General features: G+C 44.2%; 1 protein-coding gene across 1 annotated transcript in view; it reads right to left on the minus strand.

Moving 5' to 3' along the window:
- Window positions 1-20440, minus strand: part of BRINP1 (BMP/retinoic acid inducible neural specific 1) — a 170443-nt gene that overhangs the window by 26459 nt on the left and 123544 nt on the right. Inside the window, exon 6 of the mRNA XM_036090482.2 lies at window positions 2386-2622. Coding sequence (XP_035946375.1) covers window positions 2386-2622 — 237 coding nt within the window. The remainder of the gene's footprint in view (window positions 1-2385; window positions 2623-20440) is intronic.

Consider the following 20440-nt stretch of genomic DNA (forward strand, 5'->3'; position numbering starts at 1 on the left):
ATGGAAGAAATGCCACCCTCCTGCGGAAGGCTCTGTTGACCTCGAAGGACAGAACAGTCGTTTCAATGAACCTGAATCTGGGTCAGATAGGGATGTATAATTTAAAAGTTAAAATGATTTAATTTTCTTGATTAGAAGTAGAACGGTTCCCTCCCAATAAGGGAGGTGTAGACAGACCCCCATTTGGGTGTGTAAACTAGGCTGGTTCTATTTGACCACCAGTGCTCCGACCATGAAGGAATCATTGGCTCTTCCCTTTTGGCTGGTCATTAATCCCCCCAAAGTCCCTGGTTGGCTGGGGCATTTAGGCCATTGCCTGAAATGAAAAGGAGGAAAACACACACGCACAAGCCACCTATACAAGTGGAGATGGGTGGATTTGTCTTAATGGGTAAAACCATTCCAAATGGATAAGTACAGGATATCTGGAGCGAGTGTGTGCTATCATGGGGAGAAAGTGTGCCATGGAAATCGTTTCTGCAGCCTCTCAGCTGTGTCTCCTGACCTACTCACTGAAAGTGGCTTCTCTTCCTTGGGAATAGGATTAGATGCTAAGGATCCTTACTGCTTGTGCACACAGCCGATGTTCCCCTCTGCTTTTTAGCAATCAGTGGAATCTCTCTGCAAAAGCATTTTATCAAATGCTTCTCTTGTTTGAGGCCAAATAATGGTCATAACACATTTCCATCATGAGCCTCTCTTCTCTGAATCCCTGGGATTTTAAATGGACTGATGGGTGCAGGTTCATAGGGCGGTCCCAGCTCCATGCGAGCTGCAGGAGAGCGGAATCGCTCGTGCATTGCGGGCTCCACAAGCTGGCTGGGGGCTCAGAGTTCATGGAAACCAGTGGTTTTCCCACACAGCTCAGTACAGCTCAGCTTTCACCTGGGGTGCACAGCGGCTCCAAGGTATGATTTTGTTCGATCAAAGGCTTTCTCGGCTAAAAATTTAAATAAATTCAAATATGAAAACCACAAACATGTCCTCTCATTTATCAGATGAGGGAACTGAGGCCCAGGGGGTAAAGAAGAATTAAAGTTACAGAAGCTGCTACAGGCACTGGATTTGGAATCAGGGATTCCATTACCGACCTTGTCATTTGCTAACGATGTGACCCTGGGGAAGACACTGGGTCTCGGCACCCTCCGTCCTCTGGGATGCAGGAACATCACTACTCGCTGTAATGCAGTTGTTGTGATAAATTTAAGGAATATTAAGTTGTTTTTTTTTAAAAAAAAAAACAGTAATGCTCTCTGCATATATCCATTGATTTAGCAGATATCTGAGCTGGTATTAAATGCCAAGTATTTACTTGGCATGTCTTCTTGGAAGTCTCAAGGCTTCCCAAGGTGTTCATGTCCAACGCTGAGCACAGTCTTTTTTTCTGAACCTCCCAAGGTGTCCTAGCTCAGTGAATGGTACCAGCGTTCATCAAACTCTCTAACAAACATACCTAAAAAAAGCTCTTGAATCTCAACACCCATCTCTTCGTTTAGCCAATGTAACATCAAGCCTAACTATCTTGGCATCTCTGCATGTTCCCCATTTTCCCCACCTATACGATCGTGTTAACAATGTCACTGTCCTCTCCCCTAGGCACCTTAGGATGGCCTCCCACTGGCTGACATACACTCCCCCATTGATTTCTGCATCTCAGATGCTCTTCCCCAGCTCGCCTCTCCTGACCTGCCCGACCCGCCTGGCCACATTCAACCTCCCCCTCCACACACCTGATTAAAATGTCCTAATTATCTGCATGGTCATATGATTCATGTCTGACTTTCACACTCACTAGAAGCTCCACGGAGGCAGAGCTCCAACTTTGCCCCTCATCCACTTTATGGCCCTGGGAGACTGAATTTCTTCTCCTGAAATTCATGACCACGAATTTTCTTAACCACGAAAAGCAGGAAATAGCTAAGTACCTGAAAAGTCGCTTGAGCTTTGACAAGCTGTGAATTCTTTGGATATCTATGTCTGTAAGGATATCTACCTATATGTACATGTATTAAAATCTACACATATGTACGTATTTATTTAGACACACACACACACACAGAGAGACTTAGGAATCAATACAGATACTTTTGACTCTCCATTCTCCAAAGGCTTCTCTGTGTTATGTAGCATTACTCTCTCTCTGTCTTCTGGGTACCCTAGAGACAATACATCTTAGGACCACAAACTCGATTATGTGATCCACGGCTCCATTCGATGGAGACGGACTGAGTACCTCCTCCATGAGGGACAGGGCTCTGGTCCCTCCCCAGTGAAAGAGTTGGGGTCACTGACTATTTCCTCATAGTGGGTCCTAATTCCAGTTAGACAGTTTCCTTTCCTTGACTTGGCTCAGGGCCACTGATGCAGTACGACTAGGTTCTCTACCTGAATTCTCCAGGTCCTTATAAGCTTCGGCCCAAGACTTGGCCATGTTGGCCAGCGTGTACTCCATGATCTGGATGTCGGTGATGGGGCAGTTGCATTGTGGGAACTCCTCCGCGCACCGGCATCTACACTGGCTGTTCTGACACACATATTCCCCCTCACCATTGCACATGATGTAGCTCAAGGCCGACTGGACAAACTTCTCTTGCAGATACTGAGGGAAGATGATCTGAAGACCTGTTTGAGAATAGCAAGAAAGGGAAAAAAAGAAAGGTTAAAGAAGGTGTTTCATTAGCAGTTTTGAAAGGTGATGCGTAGGAATCCGAAGCCGCTAGCTTTCTCCCTGTGTACTGTAACCAAAATATTTCTGGGCCTGCCTGGATCCAGACAGGGCCCCCTCGGCGAGGCCTCCAGCTGCAATGCTCCTACTTAGACTTCTCCAAGTCATGACCTTGGCCACCCCTGAAGGGCATACTTTATTCCGTAGCATTGGGACTGAGGCCAGAGCCCGATCTGGCCTACACCCTTTCCATTTGGGGACAAAATCCTTATTGAAAGCACACGATTATTGTTTATTTTTTTTTTGTTATTTCCTTCATTTCTTTTGTGTTCCTTTCTTCAAATATTTATGAACTCTATTTAGGAAGCACAGGTCCTGAGCTAGGCACTAGGTCTACAGAGAGAAAAAAAAAGACATGATCCTTGCCCTTGGGGAATTTACAGTATAATCAGCAGGGATAGACACGGGCACACATCATCATAACTTTATAGACCTGCAGCAGAGAAGGCCATATGAGGCGACAGGACGGCAGAAGGCTGCAAATAACAGTGCTTGGAGAGCAGGGAAGCCTTTTAGGGGAGACGGCATTTGGGCTGGTTGAAAGGTAAATAAGAGATCCTCATGCAAAAAGAAGAACAGGAAGCACATTCTAAAGAGAAGAATAGCAAGAAGAAAGATGTGTATGTCTGGGAGTTGCTGGTGAATGAAATGAATTTGCGTGCGTGGGGGTGCACTGCTCTAACGGGAACAGGTGCCAAAGGGCACATTTATCATATGCTAAGGAATTTGGACTTCATCCTATGGATAATGGGGACACTTTGGTAAATTTCAAGGATAAGAGTAATATAAAGACAGTGGTATAATTTAATAAGACCAGTGCATCATAAAAATAATATCAGTACAGGATGACATCAGAGAGAATTATTACTTTTTCTTCTTTGCTCTACACACAAAGAGGCCAAGGCTCATGGAGGGGAAGCGACAAGCCCAAGGATACAGGATGAACACTCCAGACCACACCTCATAATCTTTTCTCTATTCTTGCCTAATCAAAGTCTTAATCCTGACAGCCGAGGATGGAGAAGGATTTCTCTGGGCACGTGCACTACTCACATACCCCTGAGATGTGACCATAACGGACTATGGCCTAGGGTGTCCAACTAGAAGGACAACTCTGGGCTAAATTAATTCACGAAAGCACTTTCACCTAAAACATTTCTCTCTACCTCATCTGGGGCTGCTGACAGTTTTAGCCACCAATGCGTATGCGGGTAAATGTTTAAAGACCCACTGTGTGAGAAATAACTGTGTTCTCTGGATTACATTTTTTTCTCGTTCATGCTTCAGGGACACGCCCTCATCCTACTCATCAGGGGTTTGCTGAATAAGCTCGGCTTTTCTCTCCTTCTAATTCACAGTTGTGTTTCTACATTTTGTCCCCCTCTCTCACTTTCAAGTTATTTTAAAAAAATAAGTGCCATCATTTCATCCTGTCTTCATCCGGCAGCTGAAAAAGACTGTATTCAGAAGGGCACTGTGGGAAAGAAGATGGTGCCTCCAGCCCGACTTACAGCAGGGACCCAGGAGGTAGTTAAAAGCTGGGCATTGCTGGTCAGGCCCCTCTCCTTACTCCCTACACATCTCGGGCAAGTCCCTCAAACTGTCTAAGGCTCTACTTCTTCTTTTGTAAAATGGAGATGCTTTGAGTACTTACATCAGAAGGTTGTTGAGAGGGCTAAGTGAAGGAATCCCTGAAAATTGTCCAGAACAGTTCCTGCCACATGGCAAGCAAACAGTAAATGTTACCCATTCCTATTTTTCAAGAAAAGATTTATTTATTTATTTGAGAGAGAAAAAGAGAGCAGGGGGAGGGAGAGAGAGAATCCTCAAGCAGAATCTCTGCTCAGCGCAAAGCCCAATGCAGGGCTCGATCCCACAACCTTGAGATCATGACCTGAGCTGAAATCAAGAGTCAGACGCTTAACCGACTGAGCACCCAGGTGCCCCAATTCATTCCTATTTTTGATGATGATGATGATGATGATGAAATCACTCCTGGGACTGACGTTTTTTAACGTGTCAACAGGACCTTCAGGATAAGTGAACAATAGCTGTGGGTATTTAATCAGAAGAAGAAAATAGCAGGCAGTCTTGAGCTATTTGCAGAGACTTCATAAGACGTAGAGTTTAGAATTCTGTGCCTGTTGAAGTGGCATGGTGGTGGGGAGTACGCGATTCAGGAAGGCGGATCTGCATTAGTCCACATGTTCTAAAGGACAGAAGGAGCTGTAGGGCTTGGGCGCTGCGGGCTGCCAGACTGGGGGTCAGCTCCGCACCAGGGGGCAAGGGGTCCGCAAGAAGTGACGGCTGGGGAGGGCTCACCGGACGAGAGGGTGATGACACAGACACCAAAAGATGGGGCCAAACACATCAAGCAGTAGAGTCCCTTGTCAGCTAAGTCTCCAATTCTTTCAGACTATGCATTATTGAGTCATTTTATCTGTATCACGGTTTTTGCTTCCAAAGCAAAATTTATTTTTAGCTGATCCCAATCCCCTATAGGCATCTGAGTCTATGGATTGGGGTTAAGTTTCTGTTGGAACTCTATAGACTATACTCTCAGTCCTATTTTTCTAGCTTGCTCATCATTTTCTTTCTCCCTTTTGTAGGGGATAAAATATTCTATTCTTGGTCCCAGCCCAAAAGGAATTTGGGGAGAGCATTTTTAGAAAATTGCGTCAAATCATTTCTCCGTTTGGCAAGGATACAAAAGGCAGTATTACCTACCCCATTTAATGCCAACTGAACACAGATGAAGTTTGGGGTTGGGGGGTTTCTGGGAGCAGCTGAAACACAAAACTGATTGCTCTTTAAAAATGGAAACTCAGATCATGCCGAGCTGTCTCTGAGGCAGAATCTCCTGGGCAATTTTGAAAGAGAATAATGAAGACGTAGCAATTAAAAAGCACTTTTCTGCAAAATGTCATTACTGTTTAAAGTTACATAACCATTTCGACAGCAGCGGAGGTTCACGGAGCAGTCACCGCCGGAACTGTGTCCTGATGACCTGTGTCCAACAAAGGGGCCCATTGCTGACCTCCAAATTGGCGCCTGAGTCCTGCCGGCTTCAATGGGAGTCATAAATAACTTGGAGGGCGATTTGGCCTGTGGAGCCACTGTTTGAAAGATATACAGCTGCCGGTTGGGGTGGAATATTCTGGCCCCACAGTTCCCAAAGACACACAGAGTGTGGGGGGTAGAGGAGGGAGAGAGAGAGAGAGATGGGCCACCATTATTGCTGAGCATATAAATTTTGCCTCAAAAGACCCAGGAAGGCAATAGCTGAGAGTTTCACTTGAACACCAAGTCACTCATGCTGAACATATGGGATATCTCCCCCTAATCTCATTATACTTTAAAAAAAAAAAAAAAAATCTTGTTATACTTTAAATTGGAATGTTTCACTGTTCTGCGAAGTGAGTGGGCAATGTAGATGTGGGAACATCCACGTCATCTTCGTTCTCTTCTCCTGATTTTTGCCTGACTTTGTCCCTTAGTCTTCCTCCCACCTCACCTTCAACACAGACACCTCACAATCTTTTTTCGTATTTTACATATAGTCTTTGTGTGAGGAGGAATGATTTCTCCTCTCTGTCACACGGGAGGATATCTCTATCCCCTTGCTTCCTCACTCCTTCTTCTTAATATTCTATTTTTTTTTTTTTTTGAAACACACCAGGCATCCTGCCCTTCTCCGTTCCCTCCCTTGCGCGGGTCTTGTTCTCCCCACGGTCTCTGCACGTGTCCCTCCCTGTGCCAAGAATCTTCTCTCCCCAGATCTCGGCATGGCTCCCTTGTCTTGCAATCCAGACCTTCCCAGATCCCCCAAATTAAAATGCTTCTTTTATTTTCATCATACGATTAGTTACTGACAGAAGCGATCTTATTAATTTGTTTTCATATTTTTTTTTCACCTCCCCCATTAGAGAGTGGGCTTCAGGGGGACAGGGGCCTTATCTGTTACCCTCAGACCCTCCCTCAGAGTATAAACTGAGGCCAAGCCCAGCAGAGGCTCCAGACACTCATTTGTTGGATTTTCATTCAACAGCTATTCTCTTTTTCACCCTGACTGGAAAAAAAGAAAAGAAAAAAAAAAGTTGCCCCTAAACGCTTTGAGGATGTTGGAATTGGCCCAGAGCTGGCCTGAAGCCCCACACCCAAAGTAACAGACTCAGGCGTCAAATCCAGGAATTGTGACTGCGTTTCGGAACACTTGAGGGCCCTTCCGGCTCTGAGGCAGGAAAGAGCGGGACCTGAGACAGACTCCCGCCTCAGTGTCCCCATGGTGGCTCTGGCGCAGAGCGGTCCCTGCCGATGTCTTAGCCTCTCTGAAATCCAGGCTACTTGCCTGTGAAGTTCAAGTCCCGGGACCGCTGCGAGGAATACATCAGCGGGAAAAGCATAAACAGCACTCAGCAAGAACCTGGCTGCTATGGGCGGATGTTTGTGTCCCCCGAATGCCTATGTTGAGGTGCCGGTATTAGGAGGTGGGGCCTTGGCAGGCGATTAGGTTCACATCAGGTCACAAAGGTGGGCCTCCACGATAGGATTAATGGACATAGAAGAAGGATAAGAGACGGGAAAGGTCTCTTTCTCTCCCTCTCGCTCCATGGACACCCACGAAGGAAAGGCCATGTGCGCACACAGTGAGAACCCAGCTGTCCACAAGCCAGGAGCGTGCCTTTCCCAGACAATGAATTTGCCAGCATCGTGATCTACAGACTTCCAGCCTCCCGAACTGTAGAAATGAAGTCTCTCGTTTAAACCACGCAGTCTACGGTATTTGTGATAGCAGCCCAAGCAGACAAAGACAAGAGCGTAAGTAAGTGATCAGTAAATTCTAGGCACCCCCGTGTATGCCACATCAGAACAGAATCCATTCCCTGGACCGAACTTGAGTCTTTCCTGGAAACATCCTCCCGAGTGGCCCCACTTGAGCCGGTAGGAAACCTGCCCAGAGTGCCCTGTCTCTTAATAGCATTCTAGGAATTATTATAGGTCTCTATTATTTATCATTCTACTGGTTCTACTTCAGGGAATCTTCCTCCTTCTCTTTTATCTTTCCTTTTCTTCTCTCCTTTTCGGTCCTTCCATGTGCTGGGCACCGAGCCATGGACACCGGGGTGAATAAGGCGGGCACTCCCTGCCCTCGCGGACCTCAGGGCATAGGGAAGGAGGCGTGTAAACTGCTGCTTGGATGCAGGGAAACCAGTGATCTACCAGAAGCACGAGGTCACTCAGCGAACGCAGAGAAAGAACACCTAACCCACACTGGAGTAGGGGCAGTCACAGATGCTCTCCTGGAGAAAGTGGCATTTGGGCTGAGACCTAATGGAGTCACAGGAATTAGGGGATGAGAAGTCGGCAGGAAGAGCAGTTTAGAAAGTGGGAACAGCATGGGCCAAGGACTCAGGCAATAGAACTCCCTCCAGCTAAGGACCAACTTTACCATCACCTTCCTTTCTGATTAAGGTTCACCCTTTCTTGTTTGTATGTTTGCTCCCAGGTTCCCTAGAGAAGAGATGGTGCCTTAGAGAAGATGAAGACCCTGAAGGGAAGAATGACAGAGGGCAGAGATCTGCCAGCTCATTGGAAGAACAGCATTGCTTACAGCAACAGAGGTCAAGGATCCTTGTCCGCTACAGACAAAGAGTATAGATGGGATTCAGAAAAAGAAGTGAGGGCTCACTGCACTGTTGAATTTCAACCACTGGGCAGCTCTAGGGTAACAGAAGAACTTTCAGGGGATCCCTACATTGAATTCCTTGATACCTTTAAGGACACAGTATTGCTGCCCAAAGCAGGTACCTGGTCCAAGCGACTGTGCCCAGTGAGCTGGGGAGACGGGGGGGACCCGATCAACCAAGCTGAAGGTGCCTCTAAAACTCGGGGGGTGCAGTCCAACCTTCATCTCTGACCCTGATCCTGCTCTTTTGCTGTGAGGAACTCTTAGCCTCTTTCTCTTCTTTCAACAAGTAGTGCATGGGGGTTTGTTGGAGAAGATGCTTCCACCTTTTAAGGACACAGAGGGGCTACTTGGAGATTCAAAACTAAAGCATAAAATCCAAGTACAAGGGACAAAGGTCTGCATTGATGATTAAAACATAAAAAGCAGCTTTATGTCTGGAACATAGTAGGTGTTTAATAAATATATTTTAAATATTGAATAGGGGTGCCTGGGTGGCTCAGTTGGTTAAGCGTCTGACTCTTGGTTTTGGCTCAGGTCGTGATCTCAGGGCTGTGGGATCGAGCCCAGCATCGGGCTCTGCACTCAGTGGGGAGTCTGTTTCTCTCCTTCTCTCTCCCTCTACCTGTCTACCCTGCTTGCCCTGTCTCTCTAAAATAAATAAATAAAATCTTAAAAAAAATAAATATTGAGGGGTGCCTCGGTGGCTCAGCCGGTTAAGCATCTGCCTTCAGCTCAGGTCATGATCCCAGGGTCCTGGGATTGAGCCCCACATTGGGCTCCCTGCTCTGTGGAGAGTCTGCTTCTCCCCCTCTCTCTTCCTCTGCCCCGGCCCCTCCCCAACTCGTGCTCTCTCTTTCTTTCTCTCAGATGAATAAATAAAATCTTTAAAAATAAATAAATATTGAATCAGCCAGTGACATATTACGAAGATGAAAGGAAATAAACCTGAAGATAATAATTATGGAAGACTTCGTGATGTGTGTGGGATGTGGGTAGATCCTGAAACACGAGCATGGTTTTTAGTAGATAATGAAGAGGAGCCATGGTGTTCCCTGCAGAGGGCATACCTTGAGCAAAAATAGGTCAGTGTCTGAATACCCTGGATCAATCAAAGTCTTGTTCAAGGCAAGAACCATATATCTTTCTGTTTTGTTTGTTTGTTTTTTGGATGAACTTTGTTTTATTTTATTCTATATCACAATTACCTAAAATAGTAGTAGTTTTGATGGATGTCCTTTTTTCTGACCTATTTCCTTGCCTACTAAATGCACAATTTCTTTTAGTGCTAAGAGAAAGAGGGGAATATACAGATTCTATTTTGGTTGAGTAGAAATATTGTTCTATCCTGTTCTTGCATCAGAATGTGGCCCCCTGCAGATACCTCTGAGCCCCATAGGAGCCCCAGCTGTTGCCTTGTACCTGCTAAGTTCTGCTTGTCAAATTCTGTCCATTTCTGAAAAGCAGAGGTGGGGAGAACAACAAGGCCTAAACCCTTTGCAGAAAGTCAGCCTGATCCCCTTCCTTGTGAAAGCCCAGGGATCTCAGACTGGCAGATAAAGGACTTTATGGCTCCAACACCCATTCTGAACTCCAAAGTAATGAAGGCATGCAGGTCAATTACCCATCTGTTTGTGTTTCTATTGCTGTGAATTACAGTATCCATCGCTGACAGCTCATTGGAGTGGAATGAAAATAAGACGATAATTCACCGGGTGAAACCGTGCAGAAAGGGCGAAAAGGCTATGATCTCATTCAGAAGTTCAGCCCTGTCTCCGTGATGGGTCATTTGCACTTGGTGGGTGGGGGGAAATGAAGAAAGGCAGCTACCTGGGGGGAAAGTGGGTGGGTTCTGGCGCCCCCTTCTGGATAGAGTAACCTTTTGTGTTCCCAAGGATCCTCCTCTATTCTGTGGGATCTCAAGGAATAGACTTAGAACCCTTAGATGAAAGATTCAAGTAAATGAAATTCAGCACAATAAAACGAAAACCTCTTTAATATCAGGAGTTTTGAGGGATGAAACAGGTTGCCTTCGTAGGTAGAACACTGCTCATCACTGGACGTGTACAAGCAGAATTTAAAGAACCCAAGGCCCACATGGCATGAGGTTATCATTAACTTTTATTCGATCCCCATCCCGGCAGTGTCCTCCCTTTGAAAAAATTATACACCGCACCCCCCCGCCCCCGCCTCTGCACTCACATGGGTTAACACGACACGTTTTGGCCAATGAAATGTTTGCACAAGTAATGGGTACAACTTCCAAAACAGCTAGAAGAACCGACACAACCTTGGTTTTCTTTGCGTCTACTCTGTGCGGCTGTTCATTCACTGGTTAAGCAAAGATGGATTCGGCATCATCGGCGATGCCCAATGATGCTAAATGTCCTTCCTTCACAAGGAAGGGGATCAGGCTGACTTTCTGCAAAAGGTAATCTTCCAGACCCTGGAGGAAGGGCAAGGAACTAGAAGCAAAATCCTTGCTCTCATGAAACTTTCCGCTTAGTGCAGGAGATGGACAATGAGGGGGCTACATAAACAGAGAAGGATTTATGCTGACAAAAGGATTGGGGGCAGGGAGACTTCTGCATGACAATTTTAACTTTCTTTTTTTCTTTTTTTTTTTTTTAAGATTTTATTTATTTGTCAGAGAACAAGAGAGCACAAGCAGGGGGAGCCACAGAGGCAGAGGGAGAAGCAGGCTCCCTGCTGAGCAAGGAGTCCGGTGTGGGACTCGATCCCAAGACCCTGGGACCATGACCTGAGCTGAAGGCTGATGCTTAAGCGACTGAGCCGCCCAGGCGCCCCCTGTTAAACTTTCAAAGAGAGAATATGGTCTAAACTCTGAAATCACCAAGGATATGAAGGCCAACATACTTTTTAAATTCAATTCCATAAAATTTCAACGTGAAGATACCCTCACAGAGGATATTAAGAAGAAGAGGTTGATTCAATTTAATTATAAGCTTCTTCACACAAGTCATGATAAAAACCAACCCTGATTATCTATAAAACTCTGTGCTACCCGATCCCTCGATCAGCTGATGTCTGCAAATTCTTCTCTATTTCCCTTTCCTTGCTACACTCTGCCACACCCCCACACCCCGCCACTGCCCCGCACACGTAGAAAGTTCTCTCCTGCTCAGATTGTGCCTCTAGCTCTTATTAACTGCAGGACGTTGGGAAGCTAACATCAAGAGGCTTAACGTCTCTGCTTCTGTTTCCTCATTAAAGCTTCCATGGTAGGGTCCACGTAAAAATCAAATAAACCATTTTGTATCTTGGCTCTGGTGGTATCTTCTGGCTGGAAATTTCTAATTCACAGAACTCTTCACCTCAAAAGGGTGAACTTTTCTGTATGTAAATGGTACCTCCATGAACTGGAAAACAAAATTAGATAACACACGGAAATCTCTTAGTTTAGGATAGTTGTTGGACTAATGTCACTTCTTGTCCTCACCCTGTCTTCTATTGCTTTCCCTGGGGGCCTTTGGCAATCTCAGGCATCTCCTCCATTGGTAACTAAAAACACCTTGCACACAGCTCAGATTCTAACAGAATGCCTATCACACCACATTACGTGTGTTTATGTTCACGTTCCTCCTGGTCTGCGATCTCCTTGAATGCCAAAGGCAGTGCCTCGTTCATGTTCCATTTCCCCGTCAGTCAGCACATTAGTGGGTTCCCAGGAAATATGCTTGAATGAAGGCGAATTGAGACAGAACGTGTTTCAGAGAGGACTGTGGTTCTCTGCCCTATGGCTCGCACGCCCCACCTCTCTACAGCCATCCTTCCTGAGTAGGACCTGTATCATCTTTCCCAACATTGTAGCTTAACTAAAGCTATTTCAACTTTGACTCAGGACTGGAAGGAACAGGGGCTCAGAAGCATCTGAGAAAAAAAAAAAAAAGGCAACACAGAGCCAAAAAACATCCTAGGAGAACAATGATGCTAAATGTCCTGACTACTAATTTTAGCACATATTCTGTTCAGGATCCACTGCTACACATTATGACTCTTAAGAACTGTAACTGTTCCTTATATTTCTTTGCATTCTTTGCAAGATATCAAGCACAGTGCTAGATCATAGTGGGTGTGCAAAAATAAAGGTGCTCAATCCAGCAACTGTTAGTAATGTCCGTTTTCACGCACCAGTTTATTGGAACAGGTGCTGAACTTGATGCTAGGATACAGAAACTAAGACAGTTTTCTGATCTCAAGGAGCTCCAGTTGGGAACAAGACACATAAATATAAAATTACAGTAAGATGCACAAATAAATATACACAAGTTTCAGTAGAAGGAAAAAAGAACCCTCTACTTTTATAAGAGTAAAGGAGTCTGGAAAAGTTATTTTGGACAGGGTTGAACCCAAATGGTATGAATAGTCCAGCATTTGCCAAGTTGTATGCTACAGAGCCATAGATCTGCAAATGTAACCAAAACCAAAAACATTCAGGAAACTCTGTATTTAATCTACCTCTTGAGACTCATAATACACATTAGCACAGTTAAGGCACTGAGAAGTCCTGCAGTAAATAGTGTGGTTTATGCTGTTTAATCCGATGTTTCAGTATTATTGAGCTTTTGTTAAGTTACTGCGTGGTAACAACCTCAAAATTACAGTGGCTTACAACCACAAAGGTTTATTTCTTGCTCGTGTTTTATGTTGGCTGGGCTTTGGCTCTATTCCAGATGTCTTCTTCATTTTCTTTCTTCCAAATTTTTATTTAAGTTCTAGTTAGTTAACTTACAGTGTAGTATTGGCTTCAAGAGTAGAATTTAGTGATTCAGCTCTTACATACAACATCCAGTGCTCATCACACTAAGTGTCCTCCTTGGGGCGCCTGGGTGGCTCAGTCGGTAAGTGTCTGCCTTTGGCTCAGGTCATGATCCCGGGGTCCTGGGATCGAGCCCCGCATCAGGCTCCCTGCTCTGCGGGAAGCCTGCTTCTCCCTCACCCACTCCCCCTGCTTGTGTTCCCTGTCTCCCTGTGTCTCTCCCTGTCAAATAAATAAATAAAATCTTAAAAAAAAATAAGTGCCCTCCTTAGTGCTCATCACTCATTTAGCCTATGCCCCCACCTCCTTCCAACAACCCAGTTTGTTCTTTATAGTTAAGAGTCTCTTATGGTTTGTTTCCTTCTCTCTCCTTTCTTTTTCCCCTTCCCACACATTCATCTGTTTTGTTTCCTAAATTCCACATATGAGTGAAATCATATATTTGTCTTTCTCTAACTCACTTAGCACTATACTTTCTAGCTCCATCCATGTCGTTGCAAATAGCAAGATTTCATTCCTTTTGACGGCTGAGTAATATTCCATTATATATATATACATACATACCACATCTTTCTTTCTTTCTTTCTTTCTTTCTTTCTTTCTTTCTTTCTTTCTTTCTTTCTTTCTTTCTTTCTTTCTTCTTTCTTTCTTTCTTTCTTTCTTTCTTTCTTTCTTTCTTTCTTTCTTTCTTTCTTTCTTTCTTTCTTTCACAGAGGGGAGAGAGACAGCGAGAGAGGGAACACAAGCAGGGGGAGTGGGAGAGGGAGAAGCAGGCTTCCCACCGAGCAGGGAGCCTGATGCGGGGCTCGATCCCAGGATCCTGGGATCATGACCTGAGCCGAAGGCAGCCGCTTAACGACTGAGCCACCCAGGCGCCCCACATACCACATCTTCTTTATCCATTCATCAGTCAATGGACACTTGGGCTCTTTCCATAGTATGGCTATTGTTAATAATGCTGCTATAAACATTGGGCTACATGTGCCCCTTCAAATCAGTATTTTTGTATCCTTTGGGTAAATACCTACTAGTACAATTGCTGGGTCATGGAGTAGCTCTAGTTTTAATTTTCTGAGGAACCTCCATACTGTTTTCCAGAGCAGCTGCACCAGCTTGCATTCCCACCAACAGCGTAAGAAAGTTCCCCTTCCTCCGCATCCTCACCAATATGTTTTTTCCTGTGTTGCTCATTTTAGCCATTCTGACTGGTGTGGGGTGGTATCTCATCGTGATTTTGAGTTGTATTTCCTCTAGACTCGAAGGAGCAGCTTTGCTGAGGTGTATGCCATTATCATACAGAAGGAAAAGAGCAAAAGCCATGCCAGACAATGTCTCCTCAAGTGTCTGCTAAGATGGAGCATGGGATATGTTCTTCTACATTCTATTGGAAAAACAAACCAAGTGGCCAAGTCCAGTGCCAACTAGCTGGGAGGTATACATCTCCCACAGGGAGCACTGGTGGTCACATGGCAGTGCATTGTTATATATAATCCTCTTAGGGGAGAGAACAATGGAGTCATGCAATCTACCATAAGATAAACTTATTTTTGCACCAAACTTTTTTTTTTTTAATTCAATTACTATATGATCCAACAATTCCATTCTTAAGGTATATAGCCAAAAGAATTGAAGGCAGGTATTCAAACAAAAACTTGTACATAAATGTTCATAGCAGCACTATTCATGAGAGTCAAAAAGTAGAGACAATCTACATGTCCATCAACCCATGAATAGACAAACAAAATGTGGTATATCTATGCAATCAAATATTAACTCAGCCATAAAAGAACAAAGTACTGATACATGCTACAGTATGGATGAACCTCGAAAGCATTTTGCTAAATAAAAGGAAGCCAGGCACCAAAAAAACCACATATTGTGTTATTCTATTTATATAAAATATCCAGAAAAGGCAAATCCACAGAGACAGAAAGCAGACTAGTTGCCTGCGGCTGGAAGGAAGGGGCAGAAGGTGAAGAATGACTGCTTCATGGATACAGAATTTGTATCTGAGATGGTGAGAAAGTTCTGGAACTAGAGAGTAGTGTCCGTTGCACAATATTGTGAGTCTACTTCATGTCCCTTAATGAACTGTGCATTTTAAAATGGTTATGATGTTGACCTTTATGTAATACATATTTACCCCAATAAAAAACTGAGATTCCAAATAAATTGATTTGACAGTTCAAATTACTTTAAATCAGTACATATTTATTGAACACCTATTATGAGCTAAACACTGAACTAAAGAGAAGTGAATAATGAACGCATTAAAAAGGGTGTGGTTTCTACTCTCAAGGATGTTAATTACAAGTTAGTAGTGGTATGTCTGATTGTGCACATTAAGACAAGGTAGGCTGTATCTGGGAAACAGTAATCGACGATAAAGGCACATGGAAAGTGCTGTGTTTGCAGTGCCAAAAGAGAGCTTAATTCTGACCAAGATGCATTGTGACAAAAAAATAAGGATTGATTTAATAAGCTTAAAAAATAAGCAGGTATCTTATTGACATGGAATCAATGCATTAATTTTCAAGGGTGGTTTATTTAGGTTTGGGGCATCCTGATGCCTGATTTCTGCCCCACCGATGAGACCAACAAGAAATCGAATGGGACATGGCTGTTAAAGTAGACCAAATCACCACACTGACTATTTATCAGTCAGGATTTCCCTGCTGTGTACTCAGCCACAGGTCTATTTGAAAGGTATAGACCCACATGCTAAGAGATAAGTCCTCATATCACTTCTCTCAATACCAGCTTCGATCCCATCAGAATTTCCACCTCTTCCTGTACAAGTGTGAGTCTTTAGTTTACTGAATGATTCCAGATGTCCCCGGGTCAGAGGTAGCCTTGGTATATATATTGCAAGGCCTTAGTCATCTCTGCTCCAGGGGTATTTGATCCTTCCTGGTTCTGGGTCTTTTTGAGAGCATGAGAATAGCTATAGAAATGGCATACCAACAAACTATACAAGTTAGCAAGTAATTTGAGGAAAATCATAGACTTTCCAAAGTGAAGAGCAGAACCTTATAAGCACATAGGGCTATGGATCTATTTGCTCTATTAGAAATCATGATTCTGATTTATATGTTTCAGGTTGAGAAACAATATGGTTTAAGAGCACTGACATTGAGTGGATCTGGGTTCAAATCCCTGTTCTGCCACCTACAAGATGGTTACTTAACTTCTGTGAGCCTCAATTTTCAAATCTGGAAAATGGGCCTTTGTTGAAGTTTACAGGAGATATTGATATAAAGAAATGAGCTCTTCCCCTGGCACATGAGAATTATGCAGTGCATCGTAAGTGTAATGATTATTTTATATCAGACCTATTGGCTTTTAGGTCAGGTGCTTTCTACATGTTTTCCAATTAAATGTAGAGCAATGGCCCTGTGGCAGGGGGGTTTTTATTCCTGTTTTGCCTATCAGAAGACCTAGAGAAGCTCAGGGAATTAACAAGTCCAAGGTCTCATCACTCCAAGTCTGCCTTCCGGATCCTCCCTATTCTATTTGTGTTCTGATTGAGTCTTTAATTGGTATCTTCAATCCACTTCTTAAGAGGAACTCCGGTTCTCCCCACAAGGCTGAGAACAGAGTGCTTATTGGCGCCTAAAGGAAAACCAATATTTGGATGCAGCCAACTGGGTAGAAGTCGGAAGCCCCCTCAGTCATAAAGACACTGCTCTTTAATTCAGCAGGCCGTACATACAGAGCCACGGGAAGGCAGAAACACCGATTCCCAGCAGTGCCTCCCGGGCCCCGCTAATCAGACAAGAAGGGCCCTAATCACAAGCCACCGCCTGTCCCTGGGCTGATTCTGCTGAGGACTCACCCCAAAGCTGGGGACTGGGGCGGGCTGGCAACAATCCCTCAGCGTTCCACCCTGGGGTCCCAAGGCCACATGGAGTGATGGGGGGGCGGTGTAGTACGGAGGGGGCTTTACGAAAAAGAGACCTAATCATGTCCTGCCCCCTCGTCCTCTACTATTGCAGTTGGGCAGGGACTTATTCCCATTCTCCCCATATCTAGAAATGTGTTGTGCTGCCTCAGAGCTCCCTAGAGAGGTAAAGAAGCCTTGGAGCCCAGGCGACAAGGAATCAAAAGCCAGGGGAACCTTGGGAAAGTGATTTTACCTCTCCGAGTCTCGATTTCTCCATCTGTATAATGGGGAGCATGATCCCTACCTCACAGTTGATGGGAGGGCTGAATTGGCTAATGGGTATAAGCACAATGCCTGAGAGGGAATAGCAGCTCAAAACAATGTTAAACATTTCTACACCCTGTTCCTCTGTTTCTACTACTTGTTGTGGGATGAGTTTGAAAATAATCCTCTTCACTCCATTAATGATGCCCAGCTACTGAAGAAAGGGATGGTGGACTGTGCTTGTCTTCCTCAGCCTCCTCCTCCCGCTCACCCTGTGCTCCTTCCTTTACTCTCTTCTGCTCTTCCTCCTCCTCTCTCAAGTCCCTTCCCCTCTTCCTCTCCCACTCCTCCATCCTCTCCTCTGCCCTCCTCTTTCTTTCTCTCCCTTCTTTCCTCTAAGTCGCCCTCCTTCTATGGCTACTTGAGCACCAATCATAAGAAAACACTGAACTGAGCAAATACATATGGAGTTCCTACATCCATGGCACTGTTGAATAGAACAAAAAGCAAAGTTGGCAAGGCAAAAAAATCCCTTTTCTAAAGAAGCCTATCTAATCTAATAGAAGAGATAAAAACCCAAGCCCAGATGAATATGTTGTAAGGTGAATAAAAACAAATAAACCATGCCATAGAAGAGGTCTTAAAAGAGGCTTTTCAAAGGAGGTGGCGTTTGGAAGATCAAGGGACATAACTCTTGCCTTAAAGATGTAATATCCGATGCGGTAGAAAAGGCGCATGCGCTTTTGAAGAATGCTGTCTATGCACATGAAAAGATGCCTATAATGAAATGTAAGAAATTCTATAGGCCTGGAGTAAAGATATGAGTGTGTGTTGGCTGGTGGAATATGACAAAGACAAGAAGACAGGCAAGAGTTTGAATATGTTGCCTGAGTGCACGAGTGATAGGAGCTAGAGCCTAGTCTGAAAGGAGCTGAGGTTTCAAGCTGACACACAGGAAAAGAGAACAAAGAAGAAGGTAGGGGAAGAGGGGGGGAGGAGAAAATGATCTGAAACCAACAAGTGAAATGCACCATTTGATTATCAGGGTATGAGGAGAAGACTCTCAAAGCACAACAGTCTCATCTGGAAGAGCAGAGACTAGATGATGCCTGGTTATATCATTCCTTCATCCCATAGCCCTCACTGCCTACCCTCCCATCTTCTAAAGATCTTTGCCTCCCTCCTGTCCATTTTTCTCTTTTGGAAACTGAGACGAGGCTAGTGTTCTCACTCCTGTTTCATTAAGAAAAATATCACATGCCAGTGAATCTAAGGTACTGTTCATTGTAAACATATCACTGGTTTATGGACATTGAGAAAAATCAATGCCTGTCAATACCCTGCCAATTAAACCATGACACACCATCAGTTATAGGAAACATTCCAATTTCAGAGAGATTAAAGTCTGAAAAAATCATGCAACTGATATCTACGAAAAGTAATCGGAAGTAAAGTACGTGAAAATGCCCCTGAACATCACATCTGTGATGCACCCAAATACTCTCCTTTTCCTCTCTTTCCTGTGGATGAGCCGCCAGACACTCTTTTCTAAGGCAAATAATCCCAGCCATACACAAGACCCTACTCATTCTTGCCTGTTCAACTATGACCCTAAAAGAATCCCTCTTGCTCAGAGAATCAATGTTTCCCTCTCTGAAGAATAATTCCCATCAGCATATAGAAGTTTTGTGGCTTCTTTGTTAAAAAAGAAAAGCTCATGGACTCGCCATCGCCTTCTGCCACTGTGACATTTGCTGGATTTCCTCTGTAGCGTCTCTACATCTCCTTCACTTCCTCTCTTCCCATTCTCTACTGAACTCATTCTCCTCAGGCTTTCACTACCATAATTCCATTGAAAGATCCCTGTCAAGTTCACTAACGACCTCCGTGCTGCTTAATCCACGACTCAGTTGTCAGTCCCCATCTTAACCATCCCATCCACAGCATCTGACACAGTTGACCACAGTCTCCTGGTTGAGGAACACTCTTTACTCGGCTTCCAGGATAGCATAGTCTCATCACTCCCTTTCCGCCTTCCTGGCCACTTCTTAGCTTCCTTTTCTTGTTCCTCATTATCATCCCATTATCCCAACCCTTCAATATGAAATTCCCCATGGCTCAGTAACTGAATTCCCTCTTTTTGTTTTTATCTCCCCTCTTCTCCAAAGTCATCTTACCCAATCTCACATCCTTGAATATCATCTCTATACTAATTTATATTTCTAGTTCTCCCCCCAATCCCGACTTTCCAAGTGCCCACTCAGCATCTGCATTTGTATCTCTAATAGACTTCTCAAACTTGGTTCACCCAACTCCTCATGTCTTATCAAAGGTGATCTCTCCCACAGTCTTCACCGTATCAGTAGAGTGATTCCATCACTGCAGTTGCTCAGGCCAAACTTTGGGATCATCCTTTGCTTCTCTCTTTTTCTCGCAAGGCTTCCTCAGTCCACTACCAAATAATGTCAGTACTACTTAAAAATGTACCCACAGTGCAATCACTTCTCAAAACCTGCATCACCGCTATCGTGGTCCCTGCCACCATTTTTGTCTCACCTTGGTAAACACAATAGCCCCCAAACTGGGCTCCTTTCTTGTGTTCTTGCCCTCTCTACAGTCTTTTCCACACAGCAGTCATAGTGATTCATTTAAAATGTAAGTCAGGTCAGGCTACTCCACTGCCTGAATTTGTAATGGCTTCTCATTTCATCCAGAGTCAAGTCTAAAGTCTTTTTCCATGGTCTACAAATTTCTACATGACCTGTTCCTTCACCATCTCTTTGATTGTAAAGAAAATATATTTCTTTGTTTACTTGTTTATCGTCTGCTCCCCTAACACCCACACACTAAATATAAACTCCCAAATGACAGAGACTTAGCTTATTCACGGCTATATATCCAGCTCTTAAAACAATATCTGACATGTAGTTGATATTCAATAAATATTGCTAAATGAATGAATGTATGAATGAATAAATTTATGGATCATCCTAGATTTCAGCAAAATATTCTCTCTGCATCCCTTTCCACATCAGTGAGCTACTAAGGCACAGCTCTGCTCTCCGTATACCTCACCAGATGGATACTAGATTAAATTACATG

This window comes from Halichoerus grypus, chromosome 14, assembly GCF_964656455.1.
Source record: "Halichoerus grypus chromosome 14, mHalGry1.hap1.1, whole genome shotgun sequence".
NCBI classification, from domain to species: Eukaryota; Metazoa; Chordata; class Mammalia; order Carnivora; family Phocidae; genus Halichoerus; species Halichoerus grypus.